Below are 20,370 nucleotides of genomic sequence, written 5' to 3'. Positions count from 1 at the left end.
GGGAAAGCCCGCCGGGGCAGGCGGCGTTTGCTACGCAGGCGCGGAGCGCGGGCCCGCCCACAGGCCGACAGCGCGGCCATATTTAAAGGGAGGCCGGCGAGGCGAGCCAATAGGCGGCCAGCGTGCGGGGGCGGGGCGTGGCGGCGCAGGACCCGGATGTGGCTGCTGCGACCCCTCCTCCCCCGCGTTCCCCTCCGAGCCCCGGGCCGCGCGCCGTCGTTTGCTCTCTGGTCCCCGCGCAGGCCCTCGGGCGGCGGTGAGGCGGCGCAGAGGCGGAGGAGCGGGCGGCGAGGCGACCGCGCGGAGGCGAGCGGGCCAGGCCCGGCCGGGCGGCCGCCGCCATGAGCGGCTCCTCGGGCACCCCGTACTTGGGCAGCAAGATCAGCCTCATCTCCAAGGCGCAGATCCGCTACGAGGGCATTCTCTACACCATCGACACGGACAACTCCACGGTGGCGCTCGCCAAAGGTAGCGGCCGCCCCAACCGCCCCGCCCCCGCCAACAGCCGGCCCCGCGCCTCCGCCCTACCCCCCCGGGCACCCTTCCGCAGTCCCGCCTCACCCCCGAGGCGCCCCCCACATCCTGCCAGCGCCCCCCGGGGCGCCCTGGGCCTCCGCGCCGCTCCCGCCCCTGCCCTCCGGGGCTCGGCCTGTACAATGGGCTCCCCGGGCCCCGGCGGCAGCGTAATTGTGCGCGGCCGGCCCGCCCTGCCCGGGGTTGGGGTGGGGAGGTGGGGGCGGGTCCAGCTCCCGCGGTGCCGCCCCCCCCCCCGCGGCGTAGCCCACCTCTGCAGGTGGGGGGTCGGCGTTGCTAGGCTGTTTCCCCCAGCTGCCTGAGGGCGGAGGGGGCGGCTGGCGCCGAGAACCCGGTCCCTGTTGGGGAGGGGTGGGGCGAGGGGCCCGGAGTCTCCCCGGGGCCTCCCCAGAAGGCTGGAGAGCGAGAAAACGCGACTCCTGCAAGCCCTTCTGGAACCTATTAAGCAGCTGGGGCCTTGAGCCTGAACAAATAACCACGTTTTAATGGATTCTCCTGTCGGGATAGGAGCATCGGTTGGCGGCTCCATGCTCCCGTTTAAAGCGTCTTCCTACTCTAATTCAGACGTTTCAGTCTGTCGGTTTACCCTTTTGTGACAGACCCCTCCCTGCGGGCGCTGGTAACCACACTGAAGTCCCTGGGAGACCTAGAGAAAGATGGCTGTACTGTGACTCTGCCGGAGTCCAGAGCCTTTTCTGAGCGTGTTGAGGCAGGAGGTGGGCCCAAAGTTTCTTTGTCTTCATCCTCCAGGGACGATGACTAGTGTCCTTCCCTTGCCTCCTGGAAGTGCTGAGTGCAGCCAGGTCTGCAGAAACCCTGTTTGTTTGATTGGTCTTGTTAGGCTGGAGACACTGGGCTGGGCCCCTAAGGGTCAAGGCGCAGCTACGTGCTCCTGTGTGTTAGAGGGAGCCCCCTCCATCCAGGTCGCAGTCAGTTCCCAGCTCTGGGAGTAGCTCCGTTGAAAGCCTAGTATTTAAGTTTTCCAATAGATGCGTTGCTCCAGGACATAGTTTAGTATTGTAAGATTTTGTGGTCACTTGTACTCTTGGCTTTTGGCTACATTTGGCCTGAGACCCCCGTTGGAAAAACTGAGGCCCAGCGTAGTCCCTGGTCCTCAGCGGGGGTTGTGCTAGGATTAGATAGAGGCTGCTTCAAGCCCAGCTCTGCCTCAGAGACCTGAGAAGGAGGCACTTGCTTGGGCTCCTTGAACCCTGCCGGTAGGGGTTAATCCCCTAGGAAACCCCTCCGGGAGACACAGACGCTCACAGACGCTCGTGGTGTGGGTCCGCGTTCTGGACCGCCTTCTCCCATTGTTTCTCTACCAGCTCCTCCCAGGCTGGTCGTGGGCAGCTCCTCCCAGGCTGGTCATGGCGCTCAACCTGCTGGCTTTTCTCAGAAGAAAATAGACTCCCCAGGGCTGGTGGGTTGTGAGGCTTCAGTCAAAAAGCAGCTTTGGGGCTGTTTAATCTGCAGAGTCAGATGTGAACGGGGAGGCGGGGGGATTTGCAAAGCAGACGTCGTTTTGCAAGAGCGCTGGCCTTCCGCATTTGGAAGGGAGACTGTCAGGCTCTGAATCGTTCCTGGTCGTCTTTGTGACCTAGAACTTTTTGGAGCTTTGCCAGCTGCGGTCTTGTAGGTATTGTCCGTTGATAATCAAGGGGTGGAGCAGTTGAAACGTGGAAACTGCGTGCTGTGGATGGCTCCTACGGAAGGACTGATTGAATGCACTTGGTTGAGGATGACAACATAACCCTTCTTTTTCTCAACCCCTAAGTGAGGTCCTTTGGTACAGAAGACCGTCCCACAGATAGGCCTGCCCCCCCTAGAGAGGAAGTTTATGAGTACATCATCTTCCGGGGAAGTGACATCAAAGACATTACTGTGTGTGAACCTCCGAAAGCTCAGCACGCGCTCCCTCAGGACCCTGCTATTGTTCAAGTAAGTGCGCTGCCCCGTTTCTGCCGTGGGCACCATCTCTAAGAGGCGCTGGCTTCCAGACGGAGCTGGGTGTCATCTGGCCAGAGCGCTCAACTCGAGGAATAGCCTTTTCACGGAAAGCAGTTTAACTTTGTCTAGCTGTTGGCGTTCTGTGGGAGGCCTCATCTCCTGCGGCAAGCACAGGGCGTGCTGTAGAGTGAGGCCGGCCCAGCGTGTTGGGCGCTGCAAGGGGGAATGCTCTTAGTCTTGCTGGCACCTGGCGTTTGTCCTTTGTCTCGGGTGGGTAAGCCTGAAGCCCCGGTGGCATGCTGTGAGTGAGAGTGATGCTAGTAGGGGCTGGGGACTGCAGGGCTCACTCTCCCAACACCGTCCGATGATAAATTCAGCGTTGTGGGATGCTGAATTTGCAGGTGTCACGCCGTGTCCCTGCCTGCTGTGTTATGGCGTGTTCTACCCAGGATTACTAGGAAGTCCAGGCTAACATCTTCTTGGCTTGTAAACCTCAACTTTCACCGACTTTTGTGGGGCTCACGCTGCAGGAGGCACTGGGACAGAGCGTGCTCCTTGCGGGGTGGGGCTTGCACGCTGGGCTGTGTGGGCACGTGGAGAAGCCCCGGGCCAGACTTCTGAAAGGTTTGAGGTGAGCGGCCTTGGGAACTCCAGAAGAGGGAAGTGCTCGAGCCAGGCCTTGAGGGACGAAGGGGCCTGCCGGGAGCACGGGGAGCTGGAGAGAGGACGCCGCGTGGAGGTAGTGCCCCGGCTACACAGCCGTGCCCCGGTGTGTTGGGGCCAGGGCCCAGGTGAGGACGCCATCCTCGGCCCTGGCAGAGCCTGGACTCCCTGACAACTGGCAGTGGGGCCATTAGAGGGGTTCATGGAGTTAGGAGAAGGTCGTGTTAGAGTTACCTGGCAGGCGGAGCTGGGGGTGAACGTGGAAAAGGCAGCTCTGAGCCCCTTAGGCCACCCTGGGGGCTCACGCGCCCCTCAGTGCCACCTCGGCCTCCGGGAGCAGGCTGACGAATCGGGCTGCCTTTCCTGGTCTGCACAGTGCTCTCCAGGCAGGGTGACAGGAGGGCCTTGAGCTGCTCTCACCTGTGTGTCTCATTGCTCAGTCTTCCCTGGGCTCGGGCTCGGCCTCCTCCTTCCAGCCACACGTGCCTTACAGCCCCTTCCGAGGGATGCCGCCCTACAGCCAGCTGGCCGCCAGCTCCCTGCTCAGCCAGCAGTATGCCGCTTCCTTGGGTTTAGGTGAGTAACCTTTTTCTACCTGGTAAAGTGCCTGTGCCGTGACATCCAGGAGCGGGGCCAGACCCTGGTGGTGGGGATGCTGTGTTTGTGTCGCCTTCAGCTGGCAGTGCGCAGAGCACCTTCTTCAGTGGCCCTTCAACTAGTCAGAACGCTTAGTAACTCCTCAGCTGAGTGGAAGAGGCAGCAGGCTGAGTTTTGGAACAGATGAATCGAATCAAAATTCATTTAAAGTGTCAGCCTGTGTCTGGGTGGAAGTTGTGGTGTGTCTGGTTCAAAGAAGAAATAACCGATGTGTGTAATTACAGATGAGTTCTAACCATTTGCACATTTGTCAGCCTATAAATATAAAAGTTAAATGCAACGCCCACCTAGCCTATCCTTTTACCATTCTCGTGTCAGTGCTTTGCTTAAAAATGAAGTTTCCCCTAAGGTTGAGTAAGGTTCGCTTCTACACGCGTGGAGTGAGAGTCACCCTGGCCGTAGGTTTGCGGCACATTCAAACCACAGAGTCGCAGGCGTCACCCCCTTCACTCATATGAGTCACGTGCTTCTAACAGAGGAACCTTGTCGTCTTGATTGCTGCTCCTGGGGTGCAGGAGCCCTTCTCAGCTTAGCTCCCCGTTTCTAGATTAGGCTTGTGTGAGCAAAGTGTCCTATGAAAGATGGCTTGGCTCTTCCCAAGCCTGCTATACACAAGATGAGTTTCTCGTTACTTATTTGTGTGCCTTTTTTTTTTTTTTTTGCTCTTTTCTCCTTTATCTTCTTTTAGAAAAGTTGGTAAGCCCTCCAGCCTCAGCCGCGGCTTCCAGCCCTAGTTCTTCTCCATCTCCACAGCCCGTTTCAGAGCTTGACATGTCCTCAGAGTCACATCAGCTCACTTCCAAGGGTAACAGCAGTTTTGCAGAACTGCATGCTGTCTTGCGAGCCATCCTAAGAGCGAGGGGGTAAACCAGTAGACCAGAATGACAGTAGCTGTAGCAGATAATTTGCCAAGCCCGTGGATCAGTTAAACGGCCTCTGTGTGTTTCTGCATGTAGTCCTGACTTATTAACTCTCACAGTTTTAAAGAGGGTATTAGAAAGAACCAGCAGTGCACTTTGTTCGCTCTCCTGGGTCCAGGGTCTGTTTTGACCTGTACTGCGATTGCCACGTATGGGACACGTCCCTCTGCACAGAAGGCCACTTCCGGCGTTTCTTCTGGTCCTAAATGCAGTGTAGGTTGCTGGGTAAGACTGCAGGGCGATCCCCCAAGTATCAGGCATGCTGCTCTAGGATCCGTGTGGCACATTGCTCACCCATCCAGGGCTTTCAGCATTGGGGGCCTCGGGTGTCTTTGTGAAATGAAGCACCGTTAAAATTGGGTGGCTAGCCTGAGTTGTTGGCCGGGTGAGCAGTGGGCCTGATGACCGGCTTGGTAACACTGGTTTGTCCCACCTGTCTGCCGGGTGCCACACCTATGGGCGGTTTTTTGCCCTTCTGGGCCTTCTCCTTTCACCGGAGGTCTGACGTGAGAGCGCCGTGTGCGCCGCCCTCACCTTTGCAGAGACTCTGTCCAAGATGCTACCTGGGGCTTTCATTATGGCACACAACTACTGTCAGTCGGTCACTTTGCATGTGTTGCTTTCCTGCATGGATGCCAGTGGATCTGAGTTACAGCGGTAGTGATGTTTTTTCCCCCAGTTAAACATTGCACAAGACAGTTCATTGTCCTTAGGATCATTTACATAAAACTGCTCTTAGGGCAAGATAGTTTGACTGATCTGTTTTTATGAAAAGCAAATGAGCCCAAGATCCTTGCCCCATCCAGTTACAGCGAGAGCAGGAAGCAGCTGTCTTGCTGGGGGAGGGCCGTGCTGAGTGAGGCGCTAGGCCGGAGAAAGTGGTCTAGGTCCGTGAAGGCCCATCGCAGAGGACACTTAAAAGTACCAGTAGGGGGGCTTCCCTGGCGGTCCGGTGGTTAAGAATCCACGCTTCCCACTGCAGGGGGCACGGGTTCAATCCCTGGTCGGGGAGAACTAGGACCCTGCATGCAGCATGGCCAAAAAAGAAAAAAAAAAAAAAGTATCAGTATGTAGGGCCTGCCCTTTCAGTACTTTTGATCCGGTTGTGAGGAATTTCTCAGAGTAATTTCTGACAGTAGTTTCTGTTATATGTTTTAAAACAAAGGTAGACTGTCCAGTCTTCACTGTGTTGGGCTGCCCCTCCGATAATAGTTACTCCGTGGTTAGGGCTCATTTTTTTCTGTCTCAAAAGTCTATGCACCTCCACCCAGTCCTCAGTTGTCCCGTTTAAACAGTGCCCAGCGGAACGTGGGAGAGGGAAGGGAGGAGATGGCCGGACGTGTGTGGCACACCCTTCTCTGTCCTCTTCTTGCGGCAGAGGCCCATCTCGCGAGGGGGGCCTCGCTGAGGCCGGGTTCTGAGCACTCCCGCGCTCAGGCTTGGGGATGCCGTGTGGTGGGAACAGCCTCAGTGCAGCGCCGTCTCCAAGGGCAGCCTGGGAACCCTTCGTTTCTTATGATGAGCCTTCACCCGAAGGAACGCAGGCTGTTATTTCTCTGTAGTCAGCTCTCATCACTTCATCCTTTTTGGTTTTATTGTGCCTTAAGCAAAAACGACAGTGTTCTAGAATTTTAACTTCGAAGGCTGAGCACTGCATTTTGTGGAAGATGCCAGACTGGGATGGTTCTTGTCCAGCAAGGCCCAGAGCGAAACACATTCTCAGACCGTGAATTCACCGGCATCTCGGGACTGTCGAGCCCCCTCGGGGTTAGAGCTTGTGTGGTTTGGGGGAAGCTTTTCCTAAACCGCTTGAGAGGTGCTTATTGTGCTGCGGTGTTTTTCCCTCTTCCGGATGCCCTAACTGGGGGAGCCTGCCGGCCTTTTCGCTGCCTGGGCTAGACGCAGAGGGGATGGTGCGGGGTGGGGGCTTTGCCTGGGTTCGGTAGAACCTCTCCAGGTGGTTGCCTTCCTCCTGCCGCACAGCCAGCTGGACGAGGGGGTGTGGTCTTCTCCTTGTCTCTGTTATTAATCTCTCCTCCTCCTCAACTCAGGAGCTGGCTTTCCGGCTGTCTCAGTCAGCAAGAGCCCCATGGTGGAGCAGGCTGTCCAGACTGGTTCTCTTGATACCCTGAACACCAGAAAGCTGTTACCCGGCAAGGGCACCGCGGGGACGCAGCTCAACGGGCGCCCAGCCCCGCCAAGCAGCAAGGCCGCCAGCGGTACTTAAATACTCACTCCCCTGGAGTTTGTTCATGTTCTCAGTGGCACAGCGCTTCCTGGGGTTCTTTTTTTATCCTTTAATTAGACGCCCCCGCCCCCCCGCCCTGTAGGCTTTTGCAGGGCCGGCTCTTGCGCAGTCCCCGGTGGCGCCGCCCTGCTCCCGTCGCCAGGCTCTGCTCCTGTCCCCGGGCTCTGCTTTCGCAGGCGCTTTGCCTTACTCTTCCTTTTTGCGCCTTAGATGTAGCTCAGCCGGCAGCTGGGCAGACTCAAGGGCAGGTGAATGACGAGAACAGAAGACCTCAGAGGAGGCGATCAGGTAACGGCTGTTGCCACTTGAGTTCTGGGGAGCCGAGAACCACCCAGTCGCGCTCCGCTTACCGCTCCTGCCTGCTTCTCCGTGGGTGACGGTTTCAGGGTGCTGGGCTCAGCGGCAGCTTCGGTGTGCTCCGTCCCCGCTTTGTCTTCTGTCTCACACCGAGTAATGCTGAGTTAGGGGCTTACCAGCCAGGGCTGTCGTTTCCTTCTCACAGGGAACAGACGAACAAGGAATCGCTCCAGAGGGCAAAGCCGTCCAACTAACGTCAAGGAAAACACAATCAAGTTTGAAGGGGACTTTGATTTTGAGAGTGCAAATGCCCAGTTCAACCGAGAGGAGCTGGACAAGGAATTTAAGAAGAAACTGAATTTTAAAGGTTTGAAAATTTGCCCCACCCCAGGAGGGTCCACGGCGCAGGTCAGGGAGAGACGGGCAGGGGCGGGGGCAGCTGGGATGGTGGGCGGTGGGGAGACCGTGCCGTCTGAGGAGTTCCCAGAAAGGAGAGGGGTCTCGGGGGAGGCCCCTGCCCGGGGGATGAGGGGCAGATGGCAGGGCCCAGGGCTGGACGAGACGAGCGGCGAGCAGCCGGAAGAGCTTTCCGCTTAGTGCAGAGCACTCCCGGCCGCTTCCCCGAGGCCTGCGGACAGCCCTTGAGCGGCCCAGCGAGGGCCTGTCCTGGTGGGAGGGGCTTTGTTTGCTCCTTGGCATCTCAGTGCTCTGCTTCTCTGTGTAGACGACAAGGCTGAGAAGGGGGAGGAGAAGGACCTGGCGGTGGTGACGCAGAGTGACGAGGCCCCTGCTGAGGAGGCCCATCTGGGGCCCAACTGCTACTATGACAAATCCAAGTCCTTCTTCGACAACATTTCCTCTGAGCTCAAGGCCAGGTCAGGGGGCTGGGGGGCCGGGCAAGGCCTGGGGGAGCCGGCGGGAAGACACTCTGCCCCCAGACTCTGAGACTGGGCCGTGCTCTCTTGGAGACCAAACCCGGATCTTAGGCTCAAGGCAGATCTCTTAGGCTCACGTTTTTACCGTAACGGGTACGTCAGGCCCAGCGGTGCCAGCGGTAGGTGGGGGTGTGGGAAGCCCTGGCGGTCACTGGCCCTTGAGGGATCTGACCCAGGTCCCGGCCCCTCTGTGCTCAGCTGCCCCTTTCTCATCAAGGTTGGGCTGGACCACCCTCGCCACCGTGTCGACGTTCCGGTTCTGTACCACCTTGCCCGGGCCTGCTTCTTGGCCTGACCTTGGTGGCCTGAGGCCCTTGCTACCTGAGGCAGCAGGCAGGAGTGGCTGCAGTATTCTTTCACCCACCTGATTGCTTGAGGCCGGGGACTCGGTCACGTGCTTTGTTTTTAGCGCCCAAGAGCTGGTGCTCCGATGTTGCCTGAGAACCAGCTAGACAGTAAACGAAGTCTACAGAATGGGCATGGTGTGGAAACTCAGAGCCATTTGTTCGCAAATGGAGTAGCAGACACACTGCGGGCACTGGGGGAATGGCAGAAAGCAAGCCGGGAGGTCCCTGTTCCCCCCGCCACCCCTCTTAACGTTTTGGCAGGGGAAAGAGAACCAAAAAACGCGCACGAGATAACACCCGGCAGTGAGGCGGGAGAGGTCGGGGTGCGTGTTGGGTGTGAGGGGAGTGGAGCGCCGAGGTCTCGGGTGAGGTTCGGGAGCCAGTGGGGGGGCGAACGCAGGACGGGGTGCAAGGCGGAGGCGGGCACGTGCACCTGCTGTGTGGCTGGAGCGGAGCCTGGGGGGGTCAGGGAGGAGCGGTGAAGACGGGACGGTCCCTGCCGGGCTTTGTAGGTCACGGTGACAGCTGGCCTGGGGAGAGAGCAGTGCTGTCTGAGGTTTCACTGCTGCTTTGTGGAGAGTGGGCAGAGGTGGGGCAGGCATGGCAGCTGAGTGGTCACGTCAGAGGCTTTGGGGTAGTGGGCAGTGCTGGAGGAGGGGAGAGAGGCTTGGCCTCTGACACGCCCTGGAGGTTTGCTGATGGGCTGTGAGGAGAGCCTGGATGGCTGAAGGCTGCGGTTGCTGCTGCTTGGAGTGAGGAGGTCTGGGGGGGGCGGGGGCAGCAGATCAGGAGTCGGGCTGGGTGTGTTGCGCGAGAGCTGCCTGTAAGCAGCCCCGTGGCACACGGCTGGACACCGGGGGATCCCAGCTGGAGGTGCAGAAACGAGCGTTGGCAGCGTCGGTGCTGCGTCTGCACCTCCCCCAAAGCGTACACATCATAGCCTCGGGGACCCGGCTCCGCTTCGCCCGGCCCCCTCCTCATCTCTGGAGACTCGTCTGCAGGGGTCCGGGATCTGCTCCGGGTCTCGGAGCCTGCACAGGCCCTGGGCCTAGCAAGTAGGGAGGGCTTCCTTCGTAGCACGCTGGTGTCGCGTGCTGGTCTTAGATGACGCGCGTGTGAGAGGCTTATACTGAGCAGCCCCGTCCAGTGGGAGAGAGGCCTGGTTGGAAGTTGGGCTGGGAGCCCCTGCAGTGTTGAGTCTCAGGCTCCAGGGTCCTGATGGGATTGGCCCCCGGTGGCTCCAGTGACGAGTCACCCTCCGTCCATCTGGCCTTTCCCCCTCCCCAGGCTGTGTGAGGCTGGGGCCTGGCTCGGAAGGCTGTGAGGAGGTGCCTGCTGTAGTCGGTCCCACGCTCCTTGTCTTGGTTCAGTTCCAGGCGGACGACGTGGGCTGAAGAGAGGAAGCTCAACACGGAGACCTTCGGGGTGTCGGGAAGGTTTCTTCGTGGCCGTAGTTTCCGTGGTGGATTTCGAGGGGGCAGGGGCAACGGTGCAACCCGTCGTAACCCGACCTCCCACAGAGCTGGGACTGGCAGGGTGTAAGGAGGCAGCTGAAGGTGAGTGAGGGGAGCCCTGGGGTCCTTTAGCGGGAGGGCATCCGGACGGGGCTGCCCAGGTAGGAGAAGCCCCTTCGGGAGGAGCTTAGGAGCCGGTGAGCCTCGGTGTCGAGGCCAAACTGAGGCCCCGACCCTCTGAGTGAATCCCCGGGGGCTCCTGGGGACGGTGGGACCCAGGCCCCAGGGTTGTCAAAGTGAGGGTCCGGGTGCAGGGGGGCTGGGGGCTGCCCACTCCGGTGTGGTCAGGAAGGAGAGGTGGTTACAAGCCAGGTCTCCGCTCCAGCCTGGCCTCGCGACCACCTCGAGTCTGCCTTTTTCACTAGGTCGAGGGTGTGTGTGCCCCTTCGGGGCTGGGCGCGAGTGGGCTTCGGGTGGGACCTGGAGCTGCCTCCCCGCCCCCAGCGTGAACAAAAACGATGACCTCGGGTTGTGATGGGAAGGTCTGGGAAGCCCCGGCCTGACCTGGGGCGGGAGGGAGGTTGAGCGGCCCCTTTCTTCATTCACGGTGCTGGGCTCGGGCTGGGGAGCTGCCTGGATGTGCTCACTAGGTGTTGTGTCTCCTCCTCGCAGGCCCTTGCTGAAGCGGCACAGACGCCAGACTGCGTCTACGAGGATGTTGGAAAACGCTGCACTTACTGCGGGAGACGTGGGTCACTTTGTTTACTGAGTTTGGAAAATTCCCATGCTACTGCTTATGTTTTGGACTGAACTGAACTTGGACACGGTCTGAGTTAGAACCACTTTTTTCGGGGGACGTGTATATGGGAAACCTCTTTGAGGTATCTTGGCCTATTTTTCCTTTTTAGTTGTGCACAGCCCGATTCTAAGGTTTTGGTATTTTGCAGAAAGGTTTCTAGAGTGAAAGCGTGATCGTCACTTTGTGACCTTTTTTGGACAGCTTTGATTTTTAACGTGGAACCAAATCCCATTTGGCAAATGCAGCAGCCAAGCGCATCTCTGTAATCCAGCTGGCCGCTGGTGCTGCTGGTCTGGCACCCACTGCCACAGGTGGGGCCTCGGAGCCAGGCACGGCCAGCATGGGGTGCCTAGGGCATGGAAAGTGGGGTGTCCCACGGATCATGTTGTAGAAGCAAACCAGACGACCCTGACATCCCAAACGGCGACGGCGGGGTCAGGGGTGCTGGAGGCGTAGGATGCTGGAGGCTAGGACGGGGCCCTGAACGGGAGGGAGCTGGGAGCTGTCACTTGGAGTGTGGCTTCCATAGGGATCGGGGCTGGGGGTGAACTTCACGCCCAGGACAAGCTCCTCTACGGCGTCCCTCTCCCTGCCAGTCCCTGACCCAGGCCAGTCAGCGTTGGACTCTGGCCGAACACTGTTCGGTGTCTCATCCACTTGGAAATGAGCCAGTCTTTTTTGGTTTTTTTTTGCAAGGTCGGTTGACCGAGAGCATATTTCCTCTCAGTTGTAAATAGTTCTGTGTTTTTGTTTTACTGGTGGGTGGAGGGAGGGTGGGGAATATAAATTTGTTGCATGAACAAAGGGATCAGACCTCAGTAGAAGCATGCGTCCCTCTGACAGGGCATCGTGGTGAGCGTAAGCACCTTGGTAACTAAATCCCTTTAGGCGTAACGGTTTTAGTTCTCTATTGATTAAGTTACTGTAAAAGCTTAGGTTTATTTTTGTAGGAATTAATGGCTAAGAATTAGAACCTAGCAATGCGGCTGCTCTGTTGGAGCAATGTAAACTTGTAATTACAAACATGCAAACCTTTAAAATCCTCTTCTCTGCTCTGAAAATAAATAATCCTGTTGACTCTGTTGCCCGAGTTACATCATGGCTCACACGTCTGTCCCAAGGTAGGTGGTGTGTGCTGTTCAGATTTGGGGGACATCTGGCACTCTGGAGTGAGACCTGGCCAGTCTGGGTACAGGGCAATGAGCCAGGCCCTAGGTTACTGAGAGCCACCCTCCCGGGGTGAGTGGTGCTGCTTTCCGGATACTCTGGACACTAGTTTAGAGAACCTGCTTTGGAAGTGGCCCCTTCACTGCCATGATACGGCTTCCAAGCTCCCCAGAACTTTCATGTTGTTGATGCCTTAGAACGTGTTACAGGGCTGGACCCTGGGACTACAGAGAAAAGCCAAGACTTGGCTGGTTTCAGACCGAAAGCATGTAATTTCACTGCAGTGGGTTTCCAGGCGGTTTTTTAAATATAAATTCATTCATTCATCTTTGGCTGCGTTGGGTCTTCGTTGCTGTGCGCGGGCTTCCTCTAGTTGCGCTGAGCGGGGGCCCCTCCTCGTTGCGGTGCGCGGGCCTCTCGTTGCGGTGGCCTCTCCTGCTGCGGAGCATGGGCTCCAGTAGTTGTGGCACATGGGCTCAGCAGTTGTGGCACACGGGCCCAGTTGCTCTGCGGCATGTGGGATCCTCCCGGACCAGGGCTCGAACCCATGTCCCCTGCATTGGCAGGTGGATTCTTAACCACTGCGCCACCAGGGAAGTCCTCCAGGTGATTTTTAAGAAGCAGTCGCAGGACTAAGGCCCACTTGGCCATCTGTGAGTGATTCAGGCTGAGAGGAGGACCAGACAGCAGGCCGAGTTGGCCTGTGACATCTGGATGCAGCCTTGTGTCCTGGCCAGCTTCTTTTTCCAGGCTGTCTACCACTCTCCAACAGATCCTGAGCACTGCTGGTAGTTTCAGAATTTAACAAACTCTTAGCAACCTTCCATTATTTTGCTAACATCTTTGACCAATTAAAAATAAAAACCTTCCATAGCTGACCTGCTACATGCAACTGGCCTTAGCACTAACTCTAAACTAGGCAGGTGACTCAGTACTCAGGCTAAACAGGTATCTCTCTGCTAGAGATTCTAAATAGTTAAGTCACAGTTTACCACCCATGACTAACCTTGCTATTAAAACTTTAAACTGACGGTCATTGTGACGATTAGACACTTTAGGCCAAGTTTAAAATGTACCTGGGCCTCTTTACCCGTTTATTTTGGCCGCGCCGCACGCCCCGTGGCTTATGGGATCTTAGCTTCCCTACCAGGGATTGAACCTGGGCCCTCAGCAGTGAAAGCACCAAGTCCTAACCACTGGACCGCCAGGGATACGCTTTAGTCCGCTTCAGAAGCCTAATGTATGTATGCCATTGAACGAGAGAACCCAGTACAAGAGAAGCTGTAGACTAGACAGAGAGCAGAGCCCTGGCGTTGGAGCCCTACCAAGCACTGTGATCGGAAGAGACAGACAACCAGCCCAAGGACTCTTCTAAAAAGCCTTTTGTGAGTTCTCCTGGGGCACAGGAAGCCAACAAGCAATGCCATCACCAGGGCTGGTGGCAGGGCCTCACGAGAAGCAGCGGAGTTGTGCAGAAGGGTGATTGATTAGGGTTTTTCTGTAAAGGCAAAGCTTAGGACCATGACTCACCCTGCTGTGGACTGGAAGCTAAACGAAGGGTAATCTTTCTGGCTAAAAAGTGAGGGAGGGTAGGAAATAGCCAGCACCACAAGTCTTAAGGTAGAAAACAGGAGGAGTGTTGACTTGATCTACTAGAACCAGAAATTCAAGACAAGTTCCACAGCTACTGCTCTGCAAAATGAGCCCAAGATGTAAACTGAGCACTGTCTGTCCTCGCGTCCTGACATCATACATTCGTTAAGGAAGGACTCGAACAAAGGCGTAAGAAGAAACAGCCACTCTGTTTACAACTGCTGAATGGGAGAAACCCTGAGTTTCTGCAACCACAGCACCTGTCTACAGCAGTGCGGACCCCGTGAAGCCTTCCCACAAACCCCAAGGGAGGAGCCCCACTCGGCCGTTGCCTTGTCTTAGAGCCTGGCGAGGAGCTGGAAGGAACTGCTCCGAGACCCAAGGCGAGCAGGCTTTCGAAAGAGCTATCAGTGCACCTAAAGGATACATTAACCCATAAAAGAAAGGTTAAAAAACGGGCAAGTTTATTGTAGGACACTTGGACAGTACGGATAAATGGGATAGAAATGCCTACATGTCGTTTGGAAAATCAGCCATGATTTGAATTTAAAAATCGCTACAGGCAAGATTTCATTCATCATGATGCTTTCTTTTGTTTCTTCTTTTCATTTTCTTCTTTTTCTTTTTCAATCTCAGCAACATATTTCTCAATTTCTTCAGGATTTAAAATCTATCAGAGGAACAGGGTATGGTTAGCCACACAAGGGCCCCCGAACATAGGCCCCAGATGCCCCTTCCAGCTGCTTCTACAGGAAAGCAAGGCCACATGTGCCTGACCCAGGGAACAAGCTGGAACTGATGTGTAGGTGATAATTATAAAGCAGAAGCAAACGTGCACAGCTGAGGTTTTCAGCACGCGAACGCTTGCTTTTCGACTCAGTTGTGGGGATCCTTGGAAAGAACCTTTCTTGGGGCTAAAGCCACAGCAAAATGGTCCTAAATGTGCACTACCCCTGCCCTGACCACCACCCCTGCCCTGACCACCGGGAACACTCCATAGGTAAGGACAGCAAACCAACTTGGTGATTACCTTGAGGGGTTGATCGCGTCTCATGACAGCAAGTTCTATGTTTTTGCCGCCTGACTGAACCACCTCGGAGGGGACAGAAGAGCGTTAGATGCCTCACCCACCTCAAGACCAAACAGCGCCCTTATGTGCCCTGGGAGCCCGAACCCAGCACTGCCACACAAGGGGAGGGGGTGGGACACCGGGGTCCCAGTACCCAAAGCGTGTGTCCTAGCTGCACACTGATGTGGCCAGTCCTTTGCAATACCCTCCTGTCTTCGGGCAGCTGGATTTGGGTGGGGTTGCTGGTCCCTCCTCCTGCACAGCACGTGTCCTCACGGCCCTCCCCACCACTAAGCCCGGACGTCTGGACCCCCTCTGCCTCTTTGGCTTCACCCCCTAGGCACCTCTAGGGACGGCTTCCACCCGTCACTCCCAGCGCTTCCAAGTCCCTGACTCTCTCGCAGTAGCTCGAGCCTCGGAACGGCTGAGAGCTTGGGCAGGCCGCCTAGCGCCTCGGTGCCTGGACCGCCCAGCTGCGCAAGGAGCTCATACAGCCCCCGAGCAGTGCCTGGCGCTGCGGCCGGCGCCCCCGCCGCCTCCCCGTCGCCCGCGCGCCAGCTGCCCGGCCCGAGCACCGCCGCCACGGCGTGCGCGTCAACACGCTGCCCGGGTTTCAAACGCACGCTTACTTCCAGGAGCGCCTTGATGACCAGCTTAATGGTCAGGTCGTCTGTTTCAATGGCTTCATCGGTATAATTCTTCTCTAGAAATTCACGCACTGACTTGGCACCCCTGCCTATAGCGTTGGCCTGAAACAGGGATGGGTGTTACACGGCACAGAGTGTGACAATCCAGAGCCAGCCCAAGAAAACGACCCCCACCGCCGCCCCCGTGGCCCAGCCAGTGCCACCCTGCTCCCATGTGCTATGGTGAGGGGCAGCCTGGTGGGAGGTGGGCCTGTACTCCGGGCCCTGCCCCATGGCTTCTTTTTGCAAAGAGCTATTTGGAGTTGGTGCCGATTCCTACCAAGAAAGGGATTCTACTGAAAGACACGCGGGCAACTCGACTACGCCACGTATCCTTACACCTCGCTGTCCTTTCCTCCCAAAAAGCAACGCCTAACGACTTCTCAGCTCCCATGTCACAAGTGTGTCGCGAACACACTTGTGTATGTGAACACACCTATCTATAGGATTAGGCCAGCTCAAGGTCCCAATGGCCTCCAAAGCTGCTGCTTCTGGCAAGATGGCCCCAAACAAAGCCCCTCTGTTTTGTCAGGGACTCACCTTCCAGGCGTGGTACGTGCCCGAGGGGTCAGTCTGATAGAGTCGGGGGGTACCATCAAAGTCAAAACCCACAATAAGGGCAGAGATGCCAAACGGCCTGCGCCCGTTGCTCTGTGTGTAGCGCTAGTGGAAAAAGAGACACAGTGACACTGCTGCCTTGGCACGAGGGCCCCCCAGAACCTGCCGTAAGTAAAATACACGTGGTGTTCCAAACACAGCTTTTAACGAAAGGATGAAAATAAATTAAGCCCACGTTCAGGTTATTTGCAATTCAGGTGAGAAATGAAAGGAGCCCATGGTTTTCCGCATTCCTCCTTCTCTTGCTGCGTTTTCATTCTCGGAAAGACCAAAACTGCGTCATGAAGCACAGCTGGGGCTACTTGGAATTATTTTAACAGTACACGCAATCTGGCTACACATTTTGGTTCAGAGGTGACTAAGATTTCAGCAGGGTGGGCGTGGCTTTCAGCCCCCTCCCAACTGCTTGGTGACTGGTCATTCAAAATGACAAGAACTACATCATTTCCCTCTGAAAAACAGGAATCTGGACTGCCCCATGCCACTAAATAAAAACACAACAAATGCCACTTAAAAGGATAAATGATGGTAAAATTACACATAGAGAAATCAAGGCTAAGACCACGTGCGTGGAACAAGAATGGTCTCCTAATCTGCCCACAGTGATGTGTGTGGCCACGTGAGGTAATGTGGCAGGACACTCCACGACAAAGCAGTGACTGCTCATAACCAGCCGAGCCACGGCAGGCAGACACACCCACCTGCTTCAGACTGGCGATGTACCGTGTGATGTACTCCACGGTGACCGGGTCCTCCACGGTCAGCCGGTGGCTCTGGCATTCCACCCGCGCCCTGTTGATGACGATCCTTGCGTCAGCAGTGAGGCCTGCAATGAACACAGAGAGCTCCCCCTGAGCCACCCCTCATCCGGCCAGTCGTCGAGGCCAGTGCATATCAAACGAGTGGACAGCAATTACCCTTGGCCGCTCCTCTGATACCCAGCACCGAGATCACTCTGAGTGACCAACAGCGGAACCAGCAGCCTCTGTGAGCTTCTCTGAGAAAGCTGCGTGTACGAGGAGCTGTGTGTATTTACACAGGCTGTAAACATGGGGTGTGTGTGTGTGTGTGTGTGTGTGTGTGTGTGTGTGTGTGTGTGTGTTACGCGGGCCTCTCACTGTTGTGGCCTCTCCCGTTGCGGAGCACAGGCTCCGGACGCGCAGGCTCAGCGGCCATGGCTCACGGGCCCAGCCGCTCCGCGGCATGTGGGATCTTCCCGGACCGGGGCACGAACCCGTGTCCCCCGCATCGGCAGGCGGACTCTCAACCACTGCGCCACCAGGGAAGCCCAACACGCTAATTTTTTGACAAAGCAAGTCAATCTCTAGTTTAGGTAAACTGACCTCCTTGCTGAGGAAGGAAATGAATGAAAACCCAGAAATGCAAGAACATACGGCACATCCCGAGAGCAGGGTGCTGTCCAGCTCTCCCCACTTCACGGGCGCACAGTTAGCTGTGACAACTGACCTTTCTCCTGCCAGCAGCAAATGGAGGCGACAGCACAGCGCCTCATCCCGGAGTGTTAAATCATTTGGCCCCTATGCTTCAGCTTCCCGGGGAGGACCTCCCCTTGCAACTGTGGCCAGCCCTCTTCTTGCAGGCCAGCCCTTTCTTTTGACTTCAGGCTACCCAATTTTCACGTCCCTCAATAGCCCTTCCACCAGGTTAACCTCCAGAGCACTGTTCTAGGAGACTGAGAAATACAGCACGGGCCCCAGACTTACCCGCGAATGCCATGCAGACATTGTCGTCCAGAGCACAGATCTTCCGCACTGTTCTTTCATCCTGCAGTTTGGCCACTGACTTCTTCTCCACACCAAGAACAACAATGTCTTTTCCTCGAACACCAACCTTCAATAAATGGCAACACTGCACTGAAGGAGCTGACACGAGGTTCTGCCACCAGGCACAGAGCACTAACAGCGGATGCGAACGTGGTCCTGTGAACACCCTAGGGGTGGCACGCACACCCTGCAAGCCGTGGGTCTCGGTCCACTTTTGGCAGAGCTAGTCCAGGTTTCACAATCTAGGTGCTTAGTCTTGTGCCTTAAAATACTGACACGTAGTTTCAGTTACAGCACAACTAAGGAATAACTACTGTGTTATCAGTGTGTATGTGTACACGTGTCATTTCGACCCAGTGAATCAGAGTCTCTGGAAGGCTTCGGTGTGAGTCCTTAACAATGAAGTCAGGTGTCCTGAAAGCAGTGTTGATGGGGTTGTAAAACTATACCAAAACATTCCCCTCTCTCTCGTGCACTTTTTTTTTTTTTTTGGGCCACGAGGCTCGTGGGATCCTAGTTCCCCAATGAGGGACTGAATCCAGGCCACGCGGTGAAAGCGCCGAGTCCCAACCACTGGCCCACCAGGGAACTCCCCCCTCCTGCACGTCTGAAACCAATGTGCACGGCGGCGGGGAAGTGCCTGATATGGCATCAGGTGGACAACGTATCAAGTATTACTGGGAGGCCCATGGCTCTCTGTTTACGGCTGACACTGTAGCGTGGAGAAAAATGTATGAAAAACATGGGTGGGGGGGAAGTCACTGACGGCCAGTTAACCCCCTCAATCGAAGCAGCAGCAGACACAAATGAGACAATCACTTGGAAAAGCAACCTCTTCTCTTAGTTTAGAGCAGGGTCTCTCAGCCTCTGCCCTACAGGCACCTGGACCAGCTAATTCGTCAAAGTGAGGGGCTGTCCCTGCGCACTGCGGGATGTTCAGCATCATTCCAGCCTCCACCTCTGTAAGTCTCCACGTGGGGTGCAGAGAAGCCCGGGTTGGCAGTGCTTCAGATTTCAAGGAGCTTTCTCGTGAATTGCCTTCCATGGTCTTGAAAGTTCCCAAGGGAAAGAAGGCCAGGCCCAGAGACAGGTTAAGCAAAGGTAGCCACCTGGCTGACCCACGATAGCATGGGGATAGGGGTGTCAGCTGACCCCAATAGTCTTTAAGCTGAAGCAGGTCACAAGATGGATTTGGGGCCTTAAGTTCAAAAAAGATTCAAGAAACGAAAAACACTTCAAAATTTACAGAATCGTGTGTTTTCTCTCTGCCCACTCAAACCTCTGAAACACCAGATAAAAGATAAACCATCATCCATTTTGACCAATCAGCAAACTGACATGTGTCTTGAGAACAGCATGTATTTATTATATCTGAAGCACTGGTCTAAATGAGAGACGCGCTCGGGTGCGACGGGACATGGGTCTGGCGCAGTGACCAAAGGAGTGGAGGACTCAGCAGTTGGACCCAAGACGGAGCCTGCCCGCCGCGCCGGCGGCCCGGGAACTGAAGGGTTGATGCCGACACCGGCCACCCTTTGTTCTCGAGGCCGACCCGGACTTTGAGGGCAACTGCTTTCCGCAGGGATTGGGGGGTAGTTGGCTACCTGGGAGCTATCCGGACACAGTTCGCGGAATCACTTACTCCCTTAAGGAGCTTTCCGGAGCGGGCAAGGGGCGGGTCCTGCCTCTCGGAGTCCCGCGCCCCGGCCCCGCCCGGCCCCCAGCCCCCCAGGTCCACGCGAGGGCCCCCGCCAAGATGGCGTCAGCGCAAGGCGCGCGCACGGCTCCGGACACGGACGCCCCGGGGCACCGAAGCCAGCGGCCTGCAGAGCGCCTGCCCAGCCACGAGCCGCCCCGCTCGCCCGGACGCGGAAGCCGGCGCCCGGAGAGCCGCCCCGCCTAGCCTCACGTCTCCCGCCAGCGGCTCGCAGCGCCCCCTTCCCGCAGCGACGCCCACGTCGCGGCTTCCGAGTGCGCCCCACACCATTGTGCCGCCCCAAGCCCCGCACCACCGCGCGCCCGTCAGCGCGGACCCCAGGGAAACTGGTCGGCAAGACGCACCCGGGCCCACCCAGCCGCCCGGGCCTCCGCCTGCCCCCCGCGCCCGGCCTTCCCGCTCACCGCGGTCGAGCCCTTCTTCACGGCCTCCTGCGCGTACTCCACTTGGAAGAGGTGGCCGTCGGGCGAGAAGACGGTGATGGCGCGGTCGTAGCTCATGCCGGCGGGCAGACGCGATAAGGACCGGGAAAAGCGCACACTCACGGCCGCGCAGGCCGCGATTCACGACACCGCTGCGCCCGCCCCCAGCGCCGACGACTGCGCTGCCGGCGTAAGGCGGTGTCCGGAGGCGTCAGGCGGCGTCGGGCGGACGTGCGCGCGCGCCGGGGCGGGGCCGGGCGGAACCACTGGCGGCCGGGCGCGGGGGGCGGCGGGGTGGCGGCCGGCCGGGAGCGGGGCACAGAGCGGCCGCCCGGGGGCGCCGTGTGGGGCTCGTCCTCGGGCTGAGGCGGTGGGCGGGGCGGCGGCGCGGCGGGGCCGAGGGCGACGCGGCAGCGCAGAGGCGGGCGAGCCCACGGCGCGGCGCCCCCCACGCCCCCCGCCCCCCAGCGACTGCGGAGAATGAGCGCCTCTGGCCGCCGAGTGCAGCCGGAG

The 20,370-nt window shown here is 57.5% G+C and overlaps 2 protein-coding genes across 3 annotated transcripts; one reads left to right on the top strand and one right to left on the bottom strand.

The window, feature by feature from the left end:
- Nucleotides 1-126: 126 nt before the first annotated feature.
- LSM14B (LSM family member 14B) lies at nt 127-13,915 on the top strand. 2 transcript variants are annotated; one of them, XM_024128562.3, is made up of 10 exons: nt 129-468; nt 2,309-2,472; nt 3,585-3,720; nt 4,490-4,606; nt 6,773-6,940; nt 7,180-7,257; nt 7,472-7,633; nt 7,991-8,141; nt 9,919-10,104; nt 10,675-13,915. In XM_024128562.3, the coding sequence occupies exons 1-9, from the start codon at nt 342-344 to the stop codon at nt 10,088-10,090; spliced, it is 1,275 nt and encodes a 424-aa protein (XP_023984330.1). In that variant the 5' UTR covers nt 129-341; the 3' UTR covers nt 10,091-10,104; nt 10,675-13,915. The 2 variants fall into 2 exon arrangements, with proteins under 2 accessions (XP_023984331.1, XP_023984330.1); XM_024128563.3 differs by lacking the exon at nt 7,180-7,257 and having other exon boundaries at nt 127-468.
- Nucleotides 13,916-14,003: 88 nt separating this feature from the next.
- Nucleotides 14,004-20,051, bottom strand: PSMA7 (proteasome 20S subunit alpha 7). The gene is made up of 7 exons (XM_024128536.1): nt 19,840-20,051; nt 17,659-17,785; nt 16,636-16,760; nt 15,857-15,979; nt 15,260-15,379; nt 14,592-14,654; nt 14,004-14,231 (listed from the first exon to the last, which is right to left on the bottom strand). The coding sequence occupies exons 1-7, from the start codon at nt 19,933-19,935 to the stop codon at nt 14,139-14,141; spliced, it is 747 nt and encodes a 248-aa protein (XP_023984304.1). The 5' UTR covers nt 19,936-20,051; the 3' UTR covers nt 14,004-14,138.
- Nucleotides 20,052-20,370: the final 319 nt, after the last annotated feature.

Source organism: Physeter macrocephalus, chromosome 14 (assembly GCF_002837175.3).
Source record: "Physeter macrocephalus isolate SW-GA chromosome 14, ASM283717v5, whole genome shotgun sequence".
In the NCBI taxonomy this organism is placed as follows: Eukaryota; Metazoa; Chordata; class Mammalia; order Artiodactyla; family Physeteridae; genus Physeter; species Physeter macrocephalus.
This window is presented reverse-complemented; position numbering and strand designations above follow the sequence as displayed.

Excerpts from the sequence above, each read along its gene's own strand:
- LSM14B (XM_024128562.3), top strand. The coding sequence starts at position 342 with ATGAGCGGCTCCTCGGGCACCCCGTACTTGGGCAGCAAGATCAGCCTC. Across the intron at positions 469-2,308 it reads CACGGTGGCGCTCGCCAAAG|TGAGGTCCTTTGGTACAGAA; the intron begins GTAGCGGCCGCC and ends TCAACCCCTAAG. Across the intron at positions 8,142-9,918 it reads TCCTCTGAGCTCAAGGCCAG|TTCCAGGCGGACGACGTGGG; the intron begins GTCAGGGGGCTG and ends GTCTTGGTTCAG.
- PSMA7 (XM_024128536.1), bottom strand. The coding sequence starts at position 19,935 with ATGAGCTACGACCGCGCCATCACCGTCTTCTCGCCCGACGGCCACCTC. Across the intron at positions 17,786-19,839 it reads TGAAGAAGGGCTCGACCGCG|GTTGGTGTTCGAGGAAAAGA; the intron begins GTGAGCGGGAAG and ends CATTTATTGAAG. Across the intron at positions 14,655-15,259 it reads TCATCAAGGCGCTCCTGGAA|GTGGTTCAGTCAGGCGGCAA; the intron begins GTAAGCGTGCGT and ends GTCCCCTCCGAG.